We start from the raw sequence: 23,940 nt of genomic DNA on the forward strand, positions 1-23,940 counted from the left end.
AAAGAATCTCTTGTTTTATTCAGTCGACATTTGCTTCTTTACAATTACTCTACAATTCTCTGGAGGGACTGATAGAAACAAGTGCAAAAAAAAGGACAGACTGGATTGTTGTTGGCAGGTTGTTTAAAGAAGCAACCCTTTTCTCTGAATGTAAACATGACTGCGTGGTATCGTCGTGGAAGACCCTAAAAAATTCGACAATCCAGACGTCATCTCTGCAGCTTTTCCCCAATAGTGTTTGAAAATAAGTAAGACAGAAACAAAGCTGTGACTAATGTAGAGATGTTGAGGAAATTTAACTGAAATGTTTCCATAGGCAGCTTCAGTATAGTTTGTTATTGTGCTTGAAGCTCGACAACTATGAAATGTTGGCTGCACTCACAGGTAGAACAGTTAAATTCAGCCCTGAAACCAAATGCATCTGATTATTTTTTTTCCATTACTGTACACTTTTGTATCACATACAAACATTTATACTTTACAAGATGTGCGTTCTGGTCACAGGACGGCAGGAATGATTTCAAGTTAAACAAAATAAACATGATGTCAAATAAAACACAAATAGAAAAAAACAGACTTAAAAAAATAGATCATAAGTTTGAAACAGTTGGTAAAAAAAAGATATGTACAGGACACATATAAAAATGTTTGAGACACTAACTCAGTACTTCAGTTCATAATGCTTCGGACAGTCACCTACATGTGATGTAATGCCAAAGTGTTTGATAAAAGTCCCACAAACAGAACATATACAAGTGAAACACAGGTTGGATTTTTCCCATTTTTTGCAGTTTCAACACTGCAGCATCTACATTTACATACTGGCTACATAATTAGCTACCATATATCTCAATGACCTCTACACCTCTGCTGGTCATTGTTGAACCTGGAAATGCTAAGCATCAAATTGTGGTTACACAAATAAAAGCTTTAGCTTCTGTATTCATTACAGAACCAAAGGACCACACGTGAACAAATTAGGGAAAATGCCCATCCAAAGTTCAAACAGTTTCATATGCAAAAAATATTCAAAAGAGAAACACAAACTGGAAGAAGAGCTGACGTTTGGTCCACAGGTGATCTCTGCTTTGTTGTATTCCTGAGAGTTTTTTTTTTTTCCTGATGACGTAGCAACAGATATCCAAAGGTCAATGTAACCCAGATCCTTTTCACTTAGCTGCTCGATTGTCTATCATGTCTGAAAAAAGACGACAAAAACATCACACAATAATTTGTCTGTTCATCAAAGCTATGGCAGATCCATCGATGTATACTTGATCAAACAGAGTTGAAATCCTAAGGAAGCACAAGTGCCTATTACAAGTTATACTGTATATAAGCCCAACATACGACAGACCACATCTGCTGGAACCTGGATCTTTCAGTCACAGATCTGCTCTCACTATATTGCAGCAATACTGGTGAGAAATTTTTGCGGTAATGTGACCAAAAATATTCAAGACCCACGAATCTGAATTTCAGACAACTTAAGACTTTTTAAGACCTTATATTGAGAAACCTTAATTTAAGGCATCTAAGACTTTTTAAGGACCTGGATACACCCTGGTCTAGGGCTGGGTATCGTTACTATACCATTACCAATACCAGGACCCTTACCCATAATGTGAAAGGAGTGGCGTGTGGTATAGCCATACTTTCAAATGTTTTGGTGGCATCCCTGAACTCCCAACACCATCAAATACAGCATGCTTGACTTCACCACACCGTGGACTGTACTGTGTGGGCTCCGCACCAGGGCCAGTTGTGAGCGTTCACCAGCCACAGTGACAGGACTAACTGTTAGAATGACACGGCCAGCGTTACCCAACAGTTATAAACGGGCCTAGCAACAGAGTTGAGCCATTTTAGCGTCAGTCAGTACGTTTACATGCAGCTTGAGAAAATCGAATTATTGGCTTTGTCCGACTGAACCTGGACTTTTAAATGCATGTTAACAGCTTAGTCTGACTGAAATTGGATTATCCGTAGCTCGTCTAACACACCTAGATAATTCAATTGAAAATCAAACTAACCACTTTTTCTTTCGTGGGGCTTTCACCTGGAAGAAAAAGGAGATGATGTAGCAGCAGTTCAGTATATAGCAGTGCAGTAACTCCCGGAAAAACAAACAAACAAACACCATGGCAACCAAGAAGCAGAAGATGCACTTCTGGATGGACAAAGAAACCACATTCATGCTCTGCCATCTTCATTCGTCGTTAGATTCCTCTTCGGATCAACTGGAACTAGTTCAATACGCACTATATCAAAAAGGACACAGCGCTACCTATCGAGGCGGCGTCAGACATACTTCGATCTTCTCTTCTGCATGTGTACTCAGACAAGAGAAGTCCAACTTGACTGATTAGCCGAGCTATGAGCTTAGCTCATAGTCAGGACAGTCCCGGATCACTCCCCTGGCACAACCTGATTGAATGTAGGTATTGTTTGAGGACGGTTCCATACCACTGGGTTATTTCCATCTAGCACCCAGCCCTAGAAATATCTCAACCACTACTGGGTGATTACAATGAAATCTGCTACACACATTCATGTCTACCTCAGGATGAAATGTAATAACTTTGGTGATCCTCTGCATTTAGCTCAAAGCCCCACTATGCTAAAAGCCTCACAGATCTGCTAGCATGGCTCCAGACTCTCAATCTTGTTTTTTTTTTTTTTTTATATATATATATATATAAATGATTTTTGAATAATCAAAATTATGGCCAGTTGTCACTGTTTAGTAATTGTTTTGAATGGTCATCCATCATCTATTACAAGGTGTTTACATGTTAGCAGTTTATTACCTTGCAGTGTCTGATGAACCTCATTTGGCAAGTCATCCAGTTCCTCCAAACTTTTCCGCAGGTGGTACGGCGTGGCCTCTCCCGGCCGCCTTCTGCTCTTCCACTCCACCAGCATCTTCAGCTTCTGCATGGTCACATCTTTCTCCACTGCCTGGATGTCATCCAGCTCCCTGGAGTTCAAGTCTAGATAGATGGCCACCTGCTTCCACTCCTTCCCGAGCCGCTTGGCCACCTGCAGTAGCTGCTTCTCTGACATGTCTTGGCCCTGAGTCATCACTGTTTTCACTCCATCTGGAAAAGGATGCACAGCACACACAGGTACTTTGTTTCAGTATAATTTTAGACAGACAGGTGCATCTGGAAATAGTTCCTGTGTGGACTGGTTTATGTTGACTTGATCGGGGGCAGAAACAAAGTGTGTAAAAGACACTCAGACGTTAGTAAAAGACATGAAAAGTCACCTGACTCATCCTGCCATCGAGGCCTTTTACAGGCCATTTCATCTTCAGAGGGGCTGCTGCTCCTCTGTCTGCCTATAAAAGAAATTCGGGATGTGAGTCAACCTGCAGAAGCTGCAAACATACCCCAATGGAGAACAACAATCTGATAAAAAACAAGCTTACTGTTCGTCCTTTTCTTTGGCTTCTTTTCTATGTTATCCACACAGTCACCTAAGAGTAGACAGAAAAAGATAGTCATCACCACTCTGGAGCAAATTACACTCATGCACACAAACTCTGTAATACAGAAATATGTTATTTGCAGATAAAATCTTTGTTTGCTGTTACTGTCAGCTGTCCGACAAACACAAAAATTCTGACTTTTCAAACAAACAATAGTCTGACTCTAGCCTCAACTCCTAGATGTTTGTTTCACCTGCAAATCACCAAAAGAGTTCAATGTGAGACTGAATGCACCAGTACCTTCTCTGATGGTGGCGGACCATACCGTCTCCTCAGTGTTAATGTCTATGAGAGACAATTTAAAGGGAGGAGGCTGCTCAAAAAAAGCTTCAAAGTAGCCTTTCATCTTGGTCACAGCCAGGGTGAATTTCAAATCCTGCACACACACACACACATAAATATAATTAAACACAATTTAACTGTAAAGTCAATGCATATACCGTATGTTTGGTTTTCAAGCTGCAATATAAATGACTGCACATGAGCACACACATGCATATGCAAAGAGACACACCTCAGGTTTGATCTCTCCCTCTGGCTCGCTCAGGAGACGATACGTCCCCTCATCCAGCTTACACGTGGGGGGCTTCTCTATCCGAATGTAGCGATTCTTGTAGCACCGCACCTGTTTGCCTATATCCTGGTTTACATGAGGGAGGAGGACAAGACGAAGCAGAGGATAAGTCACTTGCATACAGATGATGAGCAGGCTGAATGGTGATTAGGGCTGCACAATTAAGTTTACTTGAACCCCCTTTGATCAGTCCCACCCCTTTATTCTTTCATCATAACTGCTCTGACGGCATGATGCATTCGTCAGGGAGCCACCACTCTACACTTGACCCTTCACCTTTGCACAGTGCATATGCAAAACTGCCAGCGTTGCTCAGTGCTCAAGACTTCAAGATTCTGCTTCTCACCTTTAACGCCCTTCATAATCAATCCCCTTCCTACCTGTCTGAACTCCTTCATATCTACACAACCTCCCATACTCTTAGATCCTCTTCTGCAATCCAACTCGCATCACCATCTGCCCGCTTGTCTACCATGGGTTCTAGAGCCTTCAGTGTTCTGACCCCCGCCTCTGGAACTCACCCCCCAACAACATTCACAATACTGACTTTCTACTTTTAAATCCTGTCTGAAAACACACCATTTCAAGCTGGCATATTCGGTCTGATTTAATGGAAACACACATATGGCAACCTGCTTAGACGATGTCTTTATGACAATGATTTTATAACTAATATCTACAAGTATTATTTTTGTCTAGACTGACTGGCCCACCAGTAAAACTTACATATTTATATTTACAAATGTTCAGAGAAGTTGTTCATGCTATTTTAGAAGTTTCAGAAGGCAGGTGTTTGACTGATGGACATTGTATACAAGACCAAAGCTGATATTTCCTGCTCTTTCACATGAATATTTGGGTATTTTATTCATGTACAACCTGTGAACAAATAGACACATTTTGCAATAAACTCAACCGAGTGGCATTTGTTGCTGTCATGTGACTTTTTTGTCTAATATTGTTTTGTTATAATTTCATATCACATGTACACTGTCAATTTAGATCATTTTTTACAAAGTAGCTTTAGCTTACCAAACTAGATCTCTCCCTAGGTCTGTCATTCAACTTCTTCCAGTGTGAAGTAATTGGTATCCTGTAAAGCTAGGCCTTCAAAGTAGCTTCCAAAACACTGTCAAAATCACAATATATGACCAAGTGCGGGAGGTGCAATTTTTTGATAAAGGTAAAATATGTCACAACATGCTATTATAAATGAAGCATTGCGGTGCTACAAAGATGCCCCGGTCTACGAGTCATATTCCAAAAGCAAGGGAACATGCTTTTTTTGACACAGACCCCGGCAAAAAAATCACATCGTCATTTTTAGATTTTTATCAGTGAAAATAGAATGCTAAAATCATCATTCCCACTAAAATTAAAACTCATACTGCAGTTGCAATATGTGCCAAAATAACCACAATATGATTTTTTTTTTTGCATATCGTGCTGCTCTAATGATGATTAACATTCAATAAAATACATTTTCCATAGTCAGAGTGGAAAAAATGTGGGCGTCTCCATGGGAAAAAAACAGTCAGAGGTCAGACCTGGTCAGTGATTGCTGACACCATAGCGTGCGTGGTGATGGAAATACCAAATTACTATGTTTTAGAGACTGGCATTTTCTTATTTCACAATAAATGAAGTATGATTATTCACTAGCTGCATCCACCCAGACACACATGCTCACACACAACCACAAACACACTTCCTGAGTGACCTCAGCAGTGCAGCGTAAGAAAATGACTGTCATGTAGCTCTCAGGATTACGTTGCACACTTACAGGAATACACGCAGCAGTGGCATTAATGCCATTCCTTGAAATTACTATAATATGTTTCATAGGGCATGTGATGAGGTCATTAATACCAGATAGTCCATGATCACTTGACCAGATGACATTGCTGTTTTTTAACAATATAATATAATCATAGGATTTTTGCACTGTCTAACCTCATTACAGAAAATGTCTTTGCGTTACTGTATTACACAAACCTGGAAATCTGGAGTTTATTCTATAAAGTCTTGCGGCATCAAAGCCAGTGCAGTAACAAAAGTAAACAAGAAGTGAAAGTCAAGTTTTCGCTCCGATTCTGTTCTACACAATTTCAAAGGCATTTTGCTGGAGTTTTATGCAGTACGCAGTGATCACGATTGAAAGTCACAAATGAAATTTTTGGGTAGACTCGGGTCATGGTTTCATCAGTAGAGTACTTTTTTGCGCTGTGCACGCAAGAAAAGGGATGTTTGTGGTCTTTTTCCTTTGGCTCTCAAGCATCACGGGAAAAATTTCTCAACTATAACACTAAATGTGCAGAATCACAAGAAGGTTTTCACTCTGACTCTGCTTATTCATATCTTAAAAGTGGATCTTTAACAGTGTTATGTCCATATGCATGACAAATGGTAATTCAATGTGAAATATATTCCTGTCCTATGTAGCTGGGCATAAGATGTGCATTTAACGCTGCATTCATGTCGTCTCGGAATAGTCGGAAAATTAGGTATCAACTTGAAAAATTCATGTGAACACCCCCTCGAGTTGGAACAACAACTCAGAAAGGTGATAATTTTAGTTTCCCTTGTTTTTCATAAGAAGATAATTGAGATGTGCTGCTGCTGTGTCTTTCATTTTGTAAATCAAGTGCACCCCTTCCCAGCAGATGTGCTCAGACCCCTTCCCTTAAGTCCAAACATAAATATCAGCACAAGTTGAAACCAGTGAGTCACAACACACCAGCTCTGTGGTTGTTCTGAAACTTTGCCGGTAGAACTTGTAGGAGGATGACAGAAAGAGAGCCCCTGGTTGAGAAGAAAGGTTAAACAAACTCTATGGTGTGGAAACACTTTGGTTTCGTGGAGACAGACTAAGAAAAAAATTCTAATCATGTGTAAGATGTGTTACATTGTCGTGGCTGCACCACAAAGCAACACAACCAATCTGTTCCAGCAATTGAAATCTACTGACGAAGCCGTGTATGACCGAGTAATAAAAGGAAAAAAAGCACAAAAAGTAAAAGGCTCCTCTACTCCTGCGACTGCATCACAGCGTTTAACTTTTATCTATTCTCATTTAGGTCACTGTTTTTCAGTTTAACTGTATTTCAAGTTAAAGACATCCAGTGTTAAGAACAAACACCAGAGTGAACATTCAATAAAAGCACGATGTTTTAAAAGTCAATCGTGTTAAATCAGTAAATAACCCGGACTTCAATATCAATCAAAATAATTGTAATTACTATTTTCGCCATAATTAAGCAGCCCTACACGAGTTGCTGAGTTGACGTTATATATGCAGAAACATGGCGGATGAAAGTAAACGTTTGGCTGATGGTAATAGGGATGCATACGATTAGTTGTTTAAACGATTATGTGTCCGCCCCCTTGCTTGTCGGCACCAGAAATATTAGTCGGTCAAACCAATTAGTGTTTTATTCATGTACAAGGCCGCTTAACTGTCATGCAGCCGCCCGCCACTAGTGGGGGCTACAGAGCCGTCAGACAGCAGTCCCCCTCCCCGCGGAATACACCGTGCTGAGACCTTTTTTTAGACTAGTCGACTAGTCTTAATTAAAATTTTCGTTTAGTTGACAGAGAAATTAGTCACCGGGAACATCCCTGTGTGGAAATAAACTTTTTAGTCATTTTTCACAAATGTAATTTTTAATATGGCATTAGGTTAACCGTGTGACATAGATTAATTCAAAAAGTTATTTATTAGCATCAGTCCGATAAAGCAATATTAAAGTAGTTTGAGGGGATGTACGGGTGCAGCAACAAATCTGAGACCAAATCAGATTCAAACTGTTATTAATGTGTTGTTTAAATGCTCTGAGCCATAAAATTCAATACATCTTCTTTGTAGCACACGTTTCCACATTACGACTTAGCTCATTAAGAAACCAAAGTCAGAAGAACGACACCCCAACTCTGGTAATGGGACCATCCAAGGAGCACATGAATGCAGCATAACAAATGCAAATACATGCATCCCCCATTGTCATGCATGTTTTTAGTCAATGGGCATAAACACAAACACACACCTTCACACACACACACTTGACCTCCAGGCCAAACTTTAGCCTCATGTGTCTGCCAAAAGGTGGGGTAATTTACGTGGACTGTCCAACCCTACAACCAACAGAGTGAGCTACAGAGCTGGTGGCTGCAGCTGATAAACGTGTGTGTACATATTCATTCAGACCACAACTTTGTGTGCACTGTATCCAGTGATATAACTGCAGTATTTCACCACCGCACAGGAACCGATACAGAAAGACAGACACTCCAGAGTAGACAGATGACGGATGCAGCTTTCAAGAAAAACCAAGGACTTTTTTCAATGACACTGACATGTAAAATTGCCAGACGACGTAGATTAAAGTGCCAGTTACATAGTGTGAGGTTTTGGAGGGATTTGACCACATTACAAAACAGCTGTCACCTGTTTATCAGTTTTAAAAAATGAAAGTAAATACCAGCGACAGCCCAGACAGTGTTGCTCTTGTCAAGTATAGGCAGGAAAACTGTCAATCATCTTCTATGGAGATGAAATTATTTCAGTTCCACGTTATTCACTGACCTTGATGTCAGATGCACTGTTGGTGGCCAGGTAGACGTGGAAGCTGTAGCTGTTGTTGTCACTGCCCAGCTGCTTGTAGACCAGGACCACCCCGTGGTGCTCTACAGATTGGCTCGTCTGAATGATGGGACCCACAGGTGACAGGGACGTCACGTTCCATTTAACGTGGCTACCTGAGTGGTCCACTGTCGGCTCGATGAGTGGACGGTTGTCCTTTATGTGCAGGACACTGAATGTCATTTCATTTTCTGGATCTGTGTGAGGGTAATAGGGAAAGTTTTATGTTTCACCTGGAGCGGCTTTAAATCATAGTTAAAAGATTATGATACTCAATAAAATTTTGTGTAAAGACCTTCAGATGGGTCATAATTAATCAAGAATTGCAGCTTTACTTTCACACCAGCCATCAACTAAATTCAAGACAACCTCCAGGTGACATCTTTGTTAGCAATATTCAGTGTTCATAACATTGCCTTATGGGCCATGGAGTCACCACAGGAGGCCAAGATTATACTTATGAATTATATATTGAACAAAGACGACACACTAGACAGTCCTGGTATTCATCCTCACCAGAAAGGCAGACGGAGTGAGGGAACTGGATGGACTTCAGGACAGATGCGTCCTTATTGACTGTGACCACGTTAAAGATGGGTCCAGCAAATTTCCAGGAGTCCCTGAGGAACGAACCAAACTTGGACCAGGACAAAACTGAGTACCGCACGAGAACCGGCTCCGATGCTTCAAACACCAGGCCGGTGACCGAACACTCATATGTGCCCTCTCCTTCCAGCTGCACTCTAAAACAAATAAAAAGAGTCAGTGATGCTATACATTGAAAATCAGTATAAATGTGCACGAACCAGATCGGTGACAGAGACTATTGCACTCACTGTAATCGTCCCTTGGAGAGCGTCCTGGGGGTAACAAGCTCACTGTCATGGCTCTGTCAAGCAAACCAACACAGTTTGTTTATTCATTTGGACAATTATTTTTGCAGGCCTTCACCTGCAAAATGTTACTTAAAATGACACATACTGACAAGGAAGAGACTCAAAATGACCCCAAAAAGACATTGTGTAACTACAAAGAGACACTTAAAGACCAGAAAGAGATGCAAAGGAAGTTCAAAGAGACACAAAATAACAACTAGGATTACCGCCCCGCGGTTGTATGCCTCCACACACCAGTTGTGTCTCTTACAGACACACACAACTTCCCCCCCTACAGCAAAGATGATCTATACAATCAGCACAGTTTCAAGGTGAACACCCACGATTAATGTCAGCAGTTCAGTATCTGACCAAATATCTTCCCTTCTGTTTCTGAGATATGACACTGATTAATGGGCAGAGGCGTTTTATGTAGAATATCATGATGTCAAAGTGAAGTTGACCTTTGATCTTTTCAATATAAAATAACAACACTTCATCATTATATCCTGTAAGATATTTGCGTGAAATTTTGTCATAATTAGCATGAATTCTTGAGTTACCGCCAGAAACATGTGACCTTCAACCACCAAATTCTGATCAGTTTATTCTTCAGTCAAAAAGAACAAAAAAAGAAAGAAATCCCCTTAAGGTATTCTTGAGAATAGAGGTGCAAGGTCACTGTGACCTTGACCACCAAAATCTAATCAGTTCAGTGTTGAGTCCAAGTGAACGTTGTTGCCAAATCTGAAGAAATCCCTCAAGATGTCGTGTTCACAACAATGGGACAGACAACTCGTAAACATAATGCCTCCAGCTATGGCTTTTGCCAGTTTGGAGGCATAAAAACGGGCAGAACAACCAGAAAAAGACACACAATGAACCAAAAGAAGAACCAAAATGACCTCAAAGAGACACAAAAACACAAAAGGTGCATACTGACTACAAAGAAACTCAAAGCAACAAAATAAAAGTGGCCAAACCACCACAAAGTCTGTGTCTTGCTGCCATGTAGGAGAGGTGGTGGGGCCTTTTGCATATCTGTGCCCAGAGGCTCATTGTTTCATAATCCACCCATGTATACAAGGTGCATCACAACATCAGAACAACGTCACATATCTTACTATGTAATGACGAAAACTCTGTCTGTGGGTGTGTCTGTTCCACGTTTTTCTCCTCACTGACTTGGTCAATCCATGTGAAATTTGGCACAGTGGTAGAGGGTCATGGGAGGATGTGAATGAAGCAATATTACATCAATTGGCCAAATGGGGGCGCCATAGCAACCGACTGAAATTGCAAACTTTGAATGGGCATATCTCATGCCCCGTATGTCGTAGAGACATGAAACTTTGCACAGAGATGCCTCTCCTCATGACGAACAACTTCCGGTTATATAGATTTTCCGCCATTTTGATTTTTTTTTGAAAAACACTTAAAATTGATCTCTTCCTAGGAAGTTTGACCGATCTGCATGAAACTCGGTGAACATAATCTAGGGACCAATATCTAAAGTTCCCTCTTGGCAAAAGTTGGAAAACTTACTAAAACTGAGCTTCTATAAGGCAATGAATATTGTGGAGGGCGTGGCTCATCACATAAAGGTGTATAACATCTCAAGGGTTTCACCGATCACCACGCAACTTTGTAGGCATATGACCACACATAATCTGAGGGGACCCCTCCATTATTGACCCCATCAAACAAAATGGGGGCGCTACAGAGCTAATTTCTTATCTAGGCCTAACCACCATATTGATTTTTACTAAACTTGGTAGATATGTAGAACAGGATGCCTCAAGGTGACTGGAGGAATTTAACTCTAATTGGCAACTGGGTGGCGCTATAACAACAGAAAAATGTTTAAAAATCGCTAAAATAAAATTTTTAATTTTTGGTATGACTAAGTCATGGTATGGTATGCTGTACATAATCACGGAAACTGTCAGTGTGTCATTCTGTCACTCAGTCATTCTGTCTGTACCACGTTTTTCTACTCACTGACGTGGTCAATCTATGTGAAACTGCACATAGGCATTGAGGATTGGCATAGGTAGAAGGTGACAAAGCTACCAATGGGTATGGACTAGTATCAACTATAATTACAAATATAAGGCACACATTCAACATCACATTTGTCAGATGAACATCTCTGAGCTCACCTGCTGGATGGCTTTGCACTTTTCACAGCATGATTTGAAGGGTCTCTCATCTGTCAGGACGTATGACAAAAAACAGGAAGTTACAGGACATGTCATAGTACATCCAGGACATTAATTGAGCTGCAACATCAGTTATAACCTGCTCACCTTTCCCATTTGAAACCACCGCTTCAGGGACTGAATCTAGAGGGTGAAAACAATCCAACATTATCATATGAAATCACATGTGAGACACTGGAAGCTTATGTTAAGACTCTGGGAGACACCCTTGACAAACTTTTCACATTGTGGGCCACTTTGTTGGTTGCGAGCGAGGGTGGAGCACGCTCAATTATACGACAAATCGAACTCCGTGTTCCAAGAAAGCCAACAGAGTCCAACATTTTGTGCCGTAATTATGTAGCATGGCTGCCTTTAGGATGCGGTTATGGATGTAGTCCGCTGAGTTACCACTAAAGCCATGGCAACTGTGACAACAAGCTGACATGGATCTTAACAAACAACAACCAGTTGCTTAATCTGACAAGGCAGGTGTTGATGTTGTGTAGATGTTGTTTTGCAAAGTGCCACACCATTTTTAGACTCCTCTGCATGGGCCTCTTCGTTGTCTGCAAAGAACGTGAAGGAGATAAACTCAGTTAAACACCACTCGTTCTTTATCTTGTTGAATTCTAGAGCCAAAGAGATTTTCTCGCATTAATAATGGGATGTTGGTTTTTACCTTCCTCTGCTCTGTCTTTCTCAGCAGAGCCTTTGAATGAAAGTCAATGGGAGAAAGAAGGGTGAGAAACAGAAATTATAGGAATAGTTTGACATTTTGAAACATACACTTATTTGCTCTCCTGCTAAGATGAATAAGATCAACACCACTTTCATGAGAGTGGTATCAATCTTCTCATCTAAATCTTTATAACAAAACAAATAAGGAAATGATCTGTGATAGAGCAGTTCAACGTATATGTCGCACCAGATTGCTCATCCTCCTCATCTTCCTCTTCATCCTCTGAGCTCTCCTCAGTGGACGTTTCTGTGTTCTCTGTTCGATAAAACAATGGGAAAAGGGGCACGTGAGCAAGCTGAAAACATTGCACTGGATGTCCAGTGTATGATGAGTAAAGGGGATTTGTGCCACAAAGGTTAATGTTGAATTAAGAATTAAATGTCAGAACAAATGTGGTCTTCTGCAAAGTTCTCGTATGAGTTGTGGAAAAAACAAAAGACTTGTTGTGGTTGTATGTTTCATATGTGGTGTGACATATGTGCTTACCTGAACTACTACTGTCACTTTCTGTCAGGTTATCTGTAACAAATTAGAAATCATTTTGAGGTTAGTGCTGTTTGCTTTGAAAAACCTGATGCAATGTTGTGCAAATGTGCTTAAAAGTCAATGTAAATTCCCATGTTGTTAGTCACTACTATTACTACATCATTATTAATATTTGCTGTTAACCATGTCATCATAACCATCATTATCAACATCATCATTATGGAAACTTCACCACTTCTAAAGGTTTGATGGCATCATCAACTCATTTTTTGTGGTTATATTGCCTGGCACTACATGCAACACCAACTACAGAATAAAGGAAGAGTTAAGCTAAAAATAACATGTCTCATAATAAAGTGGAAAGGTTTTGTGCTTTAACTAATCATTATGACGTAAATGTTGATTGCATAATGTTATAAAGCAGCATCTGCTTTTGGATTGGTTCCCTACAAGCCTCGCTTTCACAATAAAATTCTGTCTGTCACCGGGTACGATTTCCCGAGAAAATGAAGGCTCAATTTAGGCTATGCCACAAAAGAAGTGAATCAACCACTGCGCAACCAAAACAGGACAAGGAAGTGCTTTTGTGTCCCCCAGTAGCTTTTTCCAGTTACTAAGGAGTATCTAAGTACTTTACAGTCACTAGAATTGGGTGCCGTACTTGGTGGCTTTTAAGGGTACTGACGAATAACGACGCATCTGGCTGAGAACGCTGGATTTAGAAAGGCTGGGAAGCCAGTTACAGAGCTTCACGGCTGTTCTGTCGGCTTCCCGGCGAGCCAAAACTATTGCTGCTATTGCTGGTTTCCTCATCTGATCTATTTTCATTTTTTTCCTGTCCAATTTCCGTAATGGTCTAATAACACTGCTAGATGAGCAGACACACAAACACGCACACACACACGCAGAGACAGAAGATGAACCCTACATAGATGTATGATTAAAAAAGAGCCAAGGAGCAGAAATGGGATTCCATCTTGTTCAAAAATGACATGTTTGTTATTACAGAAAAAGGAAAGTACCGAAAAGGGTACTGTGGGGTACCGGTACCGAATTCCAGGAACTGGAATATATGGTATCTATTCGAATGTGAATAGTACCCAACCCTAACAGTGACTATCCCCAGTCCCCAGTCGTGGAAATGGTGGACACTGGAACAACAGAAGAAACTGTGGACACTGTGGTAGCGGGGGGGAGTAGGGGGTAGTAGGGGGGGAGTTTTCTGTTTCTACTTAAATATCACCTGAACAGGAAACGTTATTTTACAGTATAAACAATTATATGCCTATCACTGGTAATTTTCTGTATAAGGTAAAAGCACATGTGTGCGATTCTGCTTCCTCAATTTCTCACACATCAAAGCCTGTCTGTCACAGAGATATTGTTCAGTCAGGTGCAGCCATATGGCTCATTGCTGAACTCCACACTCACTTTTTAAACTTTCCTTACATAAGGAAAACAGACCTATGTAGATTGAAATGTCAGAAAACGAGCTATAGTGTGCGGAGTTTTACCTTCTGTCACCGGGGCTCTTCCTTTAACAGGTGCAGCCCCGCTGAAAGACCTCGACTTTTAGTTTACTTCTATGTTGTACACTGTGTGGTTTGATCCATATTAGTCATCAAAAAAGCCCTCGGCAAGTCTGACTTACACCACCAGCTTTTACATATCCATCATTCCTTAGCAGCTGAACTGTAGCACCCTGTGAAGAAGCCTGCGATAAGTGCCATGCATTAACATTCTGGCACATTTATACAGATGGGTCCAGAGGAGCTGCTGCCTTTCTCATCCCAGCAGCAGTGAATGTCCGTGGACCGGGCCATCTGGCTGAGTGCCTGGCTGCCTAATGGATGGAGCCCATCCTCTCTGGCCCACAGAGTTTTATCTTAGACTAACAAGCAGATGCTGCCATCGCTGCTCCACTCGCAGCACCTCCCTCATCAATCTCTCTCCTCCAGTCCGCTCGATCTGTCTGCTTCACCTCTCTCTGCACTCTCCCTCCTCCATTTCTCTCTCCTTGTCCTCACATGCCTCCTATGGCCAATCTCGTTCTCTGCTTCTGCTGCCTCATCTGAGCCAGCAGGCATCCCTCTTCACTCTGGCATGGCCGCTTCCCTTCATCAGACTGACAAACAAGGTGGAGATAAAACTCAGATACACACGCAAAAACACACATACACACACACACACACACACACACACACACTTATTCACAGCCTAAAAGGTTTGGCGGGTTTCATGGGTGTTGCCTGCCATCTGCTGGTCTAAAAATATAGCAACACCAAGGGCATAAAATGTTGATGTGTGGAGTATAGCAGTGGTTCTTAACCCTTCTGAGGAGACAGGACAGATCCTTGATAAATACAGTGTCTGGGTCGGTGTCATTATAAACTCAGTGTTTCCACTTACTGTTATATTCGTTAAAGGTCCAGTGTGTGGCATTCAGGAGGATATATTGGCAGAAATAGAATATAATAAGTTTATTTTCTCTACCGTATAATCACCTGAAAATAAGAGTTGTTGTTTTTGTCACCTTAGAATGAGTTGTTTATATCTACATAGGGAGCAGGTCTTTGTCCAATGAGTCCGCCACTGCGCTGAACTGCCATGTTTCTACAGTAGCCCAAAATGGACAAACCTAACACTAGCTCTAGATAGGACCATTTGCATTGTCGCATCGATCACCATAGTTAGAAGCACCTACACAACAAGAGCATCAGAAAAACACAGTGTTTTTTAATGTGACACTGCTTTATTCAGTGTTTTTACCACTTTAAAGCAACAGGTCAATTTGTTTTGGAGATGAAGAGACCTCAGTGGATAAGTCAGCTTCTGCTAAAATGTCCTGAACATCTGAGTCTTAAACCATCACAGAAAAAGGTGAGCACACATTAGCAGGTGCTAGGCTAGCGGTCCATCGCCAACATGCCAAACAGCATCTGAGAAACACTGATTTGTATCCTAAGTAGGGATGTCACGATTACTTTATTTCACTATTAACCACGATTTTAAACGCCACGGTTAATTATTCGTAAAGATTCCTCAACACCGTCACTCTCCAAAGATTATGCCGCAACGCGGAACCATATACAGTAGGTCAGCGCAACTTGCACGGAACGAAAACAACGCAAAGGATCAACACTGACCTGAGAAAGGATCAAACAAGAGCAACATGATACAACACCTGCGGGACAACCACCCGGCTGTACATGCACAAGTAAAGGTAAATGCACAATGACTGGGTTAAAATATGTCAATCTCGATTTACACTGCCTGGCCAAAAAAAAAGTCACCACCAAAAAAAAAGGTCATACACTCTAATATTTCGTTGGACCGCCTTTAGCTTTGATTACGGCACGCATTCGCTGTGGCATTGTTTCGATAAGCTTCTGCAATGTCACAAGATTTATTTCCATCCAGTGTTGCATTAATTTTTCACCAAGATCTTGCATTGATGATGGTAGAGTCTGACCGCTGCGCAAAGCATTCTCCAGCACATCCCAAAGATTCTCAATGGGGTTAAGGTCTGGACTCTGTGGTGGCCAATCCATGTGTGAAAATGATGTCTCATGCTCCCTGAACCAGTCTTTCACAATTTGAGCCCAATGAATCCTGGCATTGTCATCTTGGAATATTCCCGTGCCATCAGGGAAGAAACCTATTGATGGAATAACCTGGTCATTCAGTATATTCAGGTAGTCAGCTGACCTCATTCTTTGAGCACATACTGTTGCTGAACCTAGACCTGACCAACTGCAGCAACCCCAGATCATAACACTGCCCCCACAGGCTTGTACAGTAGGCACTAGGCATGATGGGTGCATCACTTCATCTGCCTCTCTTCTTACCCTGATGCGCCCATCACTCTGGAACAGGGTAAATCTAGACTCATTAGACCACATGACCTTCTTCCATTGCTCCAGAGTCCAATCTTTATGCTCCCTAGCAAATTGAAGCCTTTTTTTCCGGTTAGCCTCACTGATTAGTGGTTTTCTTAAGGCTACACAGCTGTTCAGTCCCAATCCCTTGAGTTCCCTTCGCATTGTGCGTGTGGAAATGCTCTTACTTTCACTATTAAACATAGCCCTGAGTTCTACTGTTGTTTTTCTTCGATTTGATCTCACCAAACGTTTAAGTGATCGCCGATCACGATCATTGAGGATTTTTTTCCGGCCACATTTCTTCCTCGAAGACGATGGGTCCCCACTATCCTTCCAGTTTTTAATAATGCGTTGGACAGTTCTTAACCCAATTTTAGTAGTTTCTGCAATCTCCTTAGATGTTTTCTCTGCTTGATGCATGCCAATGATTTGACCCTTCTCAAACAGACTAACATCTTTTCCACAACCACGGGATGTGTCTTTCGACATGGTTGTTTAGGAAATGAGAAGCAACTCATTGCACCAGTTGGGGTTAAATAACTTGTTGCCAGCTGAAAGATAATCGCCCATGCAGTAATTATCCAATAGGAGGCTCGTACCTATTTGCTTAGTTAAATCCAGGTGGCGACTTTTTTTTTGGCCAGGCAGTGTATCTAATGTAACACTGAATTAAAAAATTATATGTTAGCGTGTCATTTGCAATTAATGGCATAGTGGTATGATACGAGTTGGGCTTACAGTGCAACGTGACAAGCTAAGGCTCGTCTCAAAAACTTTTTTGATGGATAGTTTTGCAGTTTGTGTGCACACAGCGTAAGGTTGTAATGGTTTTGGGTCCATGTAGCTCTTTGGAGTGAGACGACAGGCAGAAACTCACGTCCACACGAGTGTGGGATTTCACAAATGTTCGCCGTTTATTTTTACATCAACTTAAAAACACTTTACCGAGCCCGGTTGTACGGCTACTATATTTTCATACATGAACAAAATAGTCGCCACACGTACTTAAAACCATCACTGTTGTGTTGAGAGATAAAAGAAAAAGCAGGAGCACATGGAAATAAATGAAACTTAAAGATCTATAAGGAGTGTTCATGTGATTTTACACATTTATAGTGTGAAATTAATTAATGCATAATAATCGTGATAAGCGTAAAACCGTGATTATTTCTCTGACAATAATCGTACCAAGAAAATCTATAATCGTGACATCCCTAATCCTAAGGTCCTGTTTATACAACAATGATTTCAACTGAAAATGGTAAACTTTAGTTGCGTTATGGCTGATTGTTTACACGACAGCGGCGTTTTGGGTGCCTGAAAACACAACGTTTTGAAAACGGGTTCCAGCGTGCAATTTTTTGGAAACTGCACCATCTCCGTTGTCATGTAAACTTGCAATATGCAGTTCCTCTGAAAACGGAGACTTTTCGCACATGTGCATTACGCTTCCAGTCAATAGGCACGCAAAGTCGAAAATGAGAAACGATTCTGTTTTCAGTGGATCGTTTTCGTGTAAACATGGCCTGAAAGTGCTCTGTTGACTGTTTTCACCGGTATAAATCAGTGGGTACCTCTTTTTGTTTGTTAGTTAGTTTCCTTGTTTGTTTGTTTTTTGAGATGAAGAGACCTCTGCGTACAGTTCAGCTCATCGTAAAAACCTCCTAAATAATGAACACTGAGGGAATTCTACCCAGAAGAAGTTTAAGACGGTTGCAATCTATATCCTCACCACTAGATGCCACTAAATCCCCCTATATCTTACACACTGTTCCTTTAAGACATGATGAGCCATTAACAAAGCTCCAGGCCCCCAGCAACCTCTCATGTTACCTTACATACAAACAATCCCGAAGAGTTCCTCACAGTGTGGTATACAAGTTCTAAAGTTGAGAAAATTATAGCACTCATATTGAGTCGGTAATCAGTACAGAGATGATGTATTGTAATCGCTATCGGGAAAGAAAATGACAGATCACTGCATTCCTGGTAATCAATAACTGCATATGACAATCTTTTGTTACTGGGTCAACTAAAGGTTTTTTTTCCCAATCTAATTAAAATAAAGTTTAAGTCTGAGGAGGTGAAAACTCTGGTAACCCATGAGGAAAAAACTAAGAAAATATTAGAGGAATGTCTGCAAAAAAATCAACAGAAGTTTTTGTACTGGTGTGCAGTGTTTAAAATAGCAAAATCTGACGACACAAGCGATCACACAACTGTGTATAAATCTTGCTGCCCTTAAAGGCAAATTAAATGGAAATCACAGAGGCCAAAGAGTGAGAAGAGAGACAGGTGACAAGGGATAAAGAAAGGCAGAAAGGGAAACAAAAGTAGAGAGAAATAATAGATGGGGATGCACGCCTTTTAAATATTAAAAAGGAGCTAGAGGAGAGGCATAGCACAATCACTGTATAAGAGAACAATACAGACACATGTAGCCCTACAGTGCTCTGTAATAATGTGATATGAGGTAGAGAACAGTGAGGGGGAGGGAGGGAGTACAAATGGGTCAATGTTTACCTTTGTTTTCAAGTGCAGGGATATCTCCATCTCTGTGGGGCAGAGGGGATAACATTCAGACAGCTTTAAATCACACTCAAGTCAGGGATGTCTGGGTGGTGTGATGACAGTTATGGGAGGATTTAGAGGTTGAAAGTGATGGCTCTTCAAATCATGCAGCTGCAGGCTCTTGTTGTACACCACTTCTGCTTTTGAACAGGAACACACACAGCCGAATGAAAAAGAAAAACAGGAAATGTGCACAGGCTGCCTGCATCTCACTTTCTCACACCTCTTACACCAGCCCATCCTGTCCAATGATAGATTCACCTTTCCACCCAAACTCCCCCTCTGACTCACTCTCAGGTCAGTGTTGATGGTGCAGCTGTGGAAATATACCGGCTGGGTGTTTAAGCCACTAAACAAAACTGGTCTGGACACTTTTTCTGTTGTCATAACTCAGACACTGGGGTGGATGCTTCATATTCAAAGTGATCCTTTATTTACTTTCAGAGGTGTCATATTGCGATGATAGAAATCATATGGTGGAATCAATTTATAAAATACCTCCATCTTCTCCACCAAGGAGGTCATGTTTTTGATTATTTGGTTTGTTTGTCAGCAGGATCAGGCAATAACTACAGGCCAGATTTTTATGAAACTTGGTGGAAGGGTGCAGCATGGGCCAAGGACGAATCTTTTAGATATTGGAGCAGATCCAAATGACATAAATTATTTTTTACATCGTGAGATAGGGCATTTGGCCGTGGTGAAGGTCTAACAACCTATAACAATTAATGTTGATGTATAAAGAATAATGTTGGATTTCTATTTCTTAATTTATGGGCTATTTTGGTTTATTGGGGGGTAATGCCTACAGGGTGTCTACAGATATAACCAAGTTAAATTTAAGACGTTTTAAGACCTTTTTAATACCATCCTATAAAAAAAGTTAAAACCAAACAACTGGGTGAGTTTAAGTTTAATGTGTTTAATGTAAAAAGAAAACAAAATCTCATCCCTGACATAAACACTATTTATTATTGCAATTCTTCAGTCTGTCGATTGATTGTAAAACACTGGGTCTGTCAGGCTGGAGAAATTTCCACAATAATGTGACCATCGAATCTGAATTTAAGACAATTTCAGACTTTTTAAGGACCTGTAGACACCCTGCGCACATTATACATGCATAAAATTTGCTTCTTTGTTTTGTTTTTCAAATGAGAAATTTAAATACTGATTTGGACTTCGATTACCATGGCAACAATTGAAGCTTCGAAGCTTGCTCTACATAAATTGAAAAAAGCACAAATTGGTGCATAAAAATTCAACAGAATGCAAGAAGTTAGGTGTTAGATGCCCACAACTTTCTGGCAGAGGATCCCCAAACCCCTCGTTTCATATGTGTGTGTCCTAGTATTGAAACAAAACCTACACCCTTGGCTCCCCTAGTGCCTTCTTAGTTATTACTGATATAAAGCACAATGTAATTAAAAACTAACAAATGAATAACTGAAAGTTTTCTTTTGCTTTAAGCACATGAAAATGTGTAACAGAATGCACTTCATTGCACAAATTATCATTTTGATTACTTGCCATGTTGTGATATCTGCATCAAAAAAAAATCATATCAATAACGTGTCATTGTTTTAAACCATGTTGCCCAGCCCTGCACAGCAGACATCAATACCAGTTTCCCCCTGACAATTTAACTCTTTAAATCTTTTGATAAGTGCTTTACAATCCAGGAATGAAGTCAAACAAATCAATGAGCCAAGTCCATGTGCCACGGTTCAGATGTTGTGTCTGATTACATGACTGGTGCAACCTGTTGACACAGTCTGAGCTCCAACAAGCGGCAACACGTCTGAGATCCGTCAAGGGGAGAAGGCAGAGAGCCAACCCCACAAGAGGAACGGGTTCACCACCAGCTCGCGTGAAAAAGTAGGTCATATCCTGCCCTGCATCTTTTCCCGTGTCACTCCCTCAGTTGTAAGAATACAGAACCGGGCGATCAAAAGCAAAATTATGTATCAGGAAATTAGGATTAAGCCAAACCAAGCTGTGGTCTTTTAATTTGACGTCTGTAAATCCTGATAAGGCCCTGTGGTTTCCTTTGTTTTCTAACATCTGTCCAGGAAATGGTGTTTTCTCCTCTTCAAGGTCAGCTCCTTCCCTCTGCCAGATAGTCGCAACACAACAACTCTGGGGCTCATTAGTTGCCATGGCAGTCATCTCTTTTATTGAGCATAGTTTGCTCAAATGTTTTCAGACGATAAATAAACTCCCTGCGTGAGTTCTCAGACTTTCTCAGCTCTCACTGTGTCTTCCTACAAAACATGATAACAGAATCCTGTGTGAGGGTGTTGGTCTGTATCTGTCTGAAAGATAAAAACCACAACATTTACATGCTTCCTGCAGCTTCCTATAAGCACATGAAGACAGACGACATCTGTGCATAGATAAACAACTGTCAGCGTGTCTGCATCCACCACAGAAAAAGTTGACCTTTGTTACTGACATTATACCACACTGCTTTCACTATGATGTTTAAAGTGGGTCATAAATATAGAGCAAATTTTGTGCTGCCTCTTATCTTGCCGTTAAGGTTGTAGTATAAAGTTATAAAGCCCTGTGTGCCATTGTTAATTTGGGGACTTTTCCAGCCCTCATCGGTGGGTGAATGATACCCTGGCAACAGCACAGCAGCTTTCACAAAGGACAATGAGTCATCAGTATCACCTCACCTGTCTGTGGTTTACAATACAACTGATAGTAAATATTGTATAACTGCTGGAGATATCAGTATGAGTCATTTTTAAAACATAACATTTTAAAAACATGTGTGTGACACATGTGTTTCATAGCAGCATGAACCATAATTAAAAACTCTGTGGCAGTGGCTACTTTTTCTCTCCTAAAATATCCTTATGAGGATGCATGTGTTTATTAGCATATGCATGGTGAAATAATTGCTTTATCCTTTTCTTCCTTTGTTATCAAACACGCAAAGATCTCCTCTCCAAGCAGCATGATGATACACTGTTGTCAGTGAGTCATCACACTGTAACAACACAGCAGCGTGCAGCGCGCAGAGAGACACCAACAAAGACATCACGACCCTCGTGTTGCTTCCTCTTTGTATCTACTTTCAGTTGTGCGTATTTATAACGAGGAAGCAATACCTGTAGATTTGTGTATTCTGCTTAAAATGTATACAAACATATGAGCCCGGCGGCAGCAACAAAGGACACCACTTCCTGTGTTGACGCAGAGCGATTTTAGCGGTTCCTCCTCTGCAGGCATCGTGTTGAAACACAAACACTGGTGTAAAAATCCAGGGGTTGACATTTTGGGGTTATAAAAAATAAAAAGTCTTACCCGTCTTCCAGGTGACAAGCAGCTGCGCTGTTCGCCATCTCAGCCACCATCCTCTCTGTGTGATCCTGTTACAGTTTCTGTTTGTCCACAGCGGCTGCGTAAAACGGCACCTGAAAGGCAATATGATCCGACCATCAGCTATCTGGTTAAAGTGCAAGGCAGTAATTGGCGCAATAATGATCCCTCGTGGCCGGCTGAGCTACTTCTTCACACCACTTGTCTCTTTGGGTGCAGCATCCCCTCTTCAGCAAAACATCTGGATTTGACCTAAATATGGCGCTTGCAGTTTCCAAAATCCCAAAAAGAAAACAGGCGTCTTGCTGTGTAGATGTGGATGTATTGTTTCCTCTCACAACCAGCTCGTGTGCTTGTACCATTTACCAACAGATCTTCACATCGAGGTGTGTAAAACCGCGCTGTTTGTGGCATTCAGGCGTACCTTTCACGATCAGCGGTGCTGCGCAGTTGCAGCGCAGCGCATGGAGGCGCATGAGGAGATAATGTGGGCGGGTGCAGCATCCCGCCTTAAACATGGGCTGTGTGGAGTAATGTTGATGATTTACAGCCGGGCTTTTTGCACTTTTATTAGATATTAGAGATACCATGAGTGAGATAGGAGGTGAAGCAGATAAGGAGATGTTTGCTGTTAGGCATTATAAAGATTGAACCCGGCTGCATGTCTGGCCCTGTTGTTTGTGGAATGATAACAGACAATAAAGTGAAACCAGTTAACATTTCAGACCCCATATCAAAATCAAACGTTTTGCATTTACTCACCCAAAGGTTTATCCTAGATGCAGCAACATGCAAGTACAGAGAAACTAGGAAGAGAGGTAGAAAAGAACAAGCAAACATGAGTTATTTTGTCACCCCGGCTTTCAGAGTGAAACATCTGCATTCATCTGAGACATATTTGTTAGCTGCACATTTTCTCCCACACATAAAAGGAGCAGCCAGCACTCCACAGTACAAGTAGGTCAATTTGAGCGGGAAAACTTGCACATCAGATATGCAGAGCTGCATTACCCAGAAGACACCAGCAGATGTCCCATCAGACAACAAAACAAGGCAGCAGCAAAACCATCCCTCCCCAAAATATCCTTGCACCGGAAGACGCGTTCAAGCTACACTCATGCCTTTGACACAAGGACTGATCAGCGTGG

General features: G+C 41.2%; 1 protein-coding gene across 3 annotated transcripts; it reads right to left on the minus strand.

Moving 5' to 3' along the window:
* LOC117260027 (uncharacterized) lies at positions 1–23,700 on the minus strand. 3 transcript variants are annotated; one of them, XM_033631893.2, is made up of 18 exons: positions 23,555–23,700; positions 22,778–22,887; positions 19,415–19,599; positions 13,011–13,043; positions 12,711–12,779; positions 12,465–12,494; positions 12,316–12,351; positions 11,891–11,926; positions 11,744–11,793; positions 9,543–9,595; positions 9,223–9,449; positions 8,650–8,903; positions 4,008–4,133; positions 3,734–3,869; positions 3,434–3,481; positions 3,272–3,343; positions 2,811–3,101; positions 1–1,198 (listed from the first exon to the last, which is right to left on the minus strand). In XM_033631893.2, exons 3-18 carry the CDS (start codon positions 19,467–19,469, stop codon positions 1,170–1,172), a joined length of 1,545 nt encoding a protein of 514 aa, XP_033487784.1. In that variant the 5' UTR covers positions 19,470–19,599; positions 22,778–22,887; positions 23,555–23,700; the 3' UTR covers positions 1–1,169. The 3 variants fall into 3 exon arrangements, with proteins under 3 accessions (XP_033487784.1, XP_078023189.1, XP_033487783.1); XM_078167063.1 differs by having other exon boundaries at positions 19,415–19,446; positions 23,555–23,699; XM_033631892.2 differs by lacking the exon at positions 23,555–23,700 and having other exon boundaries at positions 19,415–19,602; positions 22,778–23,216.
* Between the last annotated feature and the right edge of the window lie 240 nt (positions 23,701–23,940).

This window comes from Epinephelus lanceolatus, chromosome 4 (assembly GCF_041903045.1).
Source record: "Epinephelus lanceolatus isolate andai-2023 chromosome 4, ASM4190304v1, whole genome shotgun sequence".
In the NCBI taxonomy this organism is placed as follows: Eukaryota; Metazoa; Chordata; class Actinopteri; order Perciformes; family Serranidae; genus Epinephelus; species Epinephelus lanceolatus.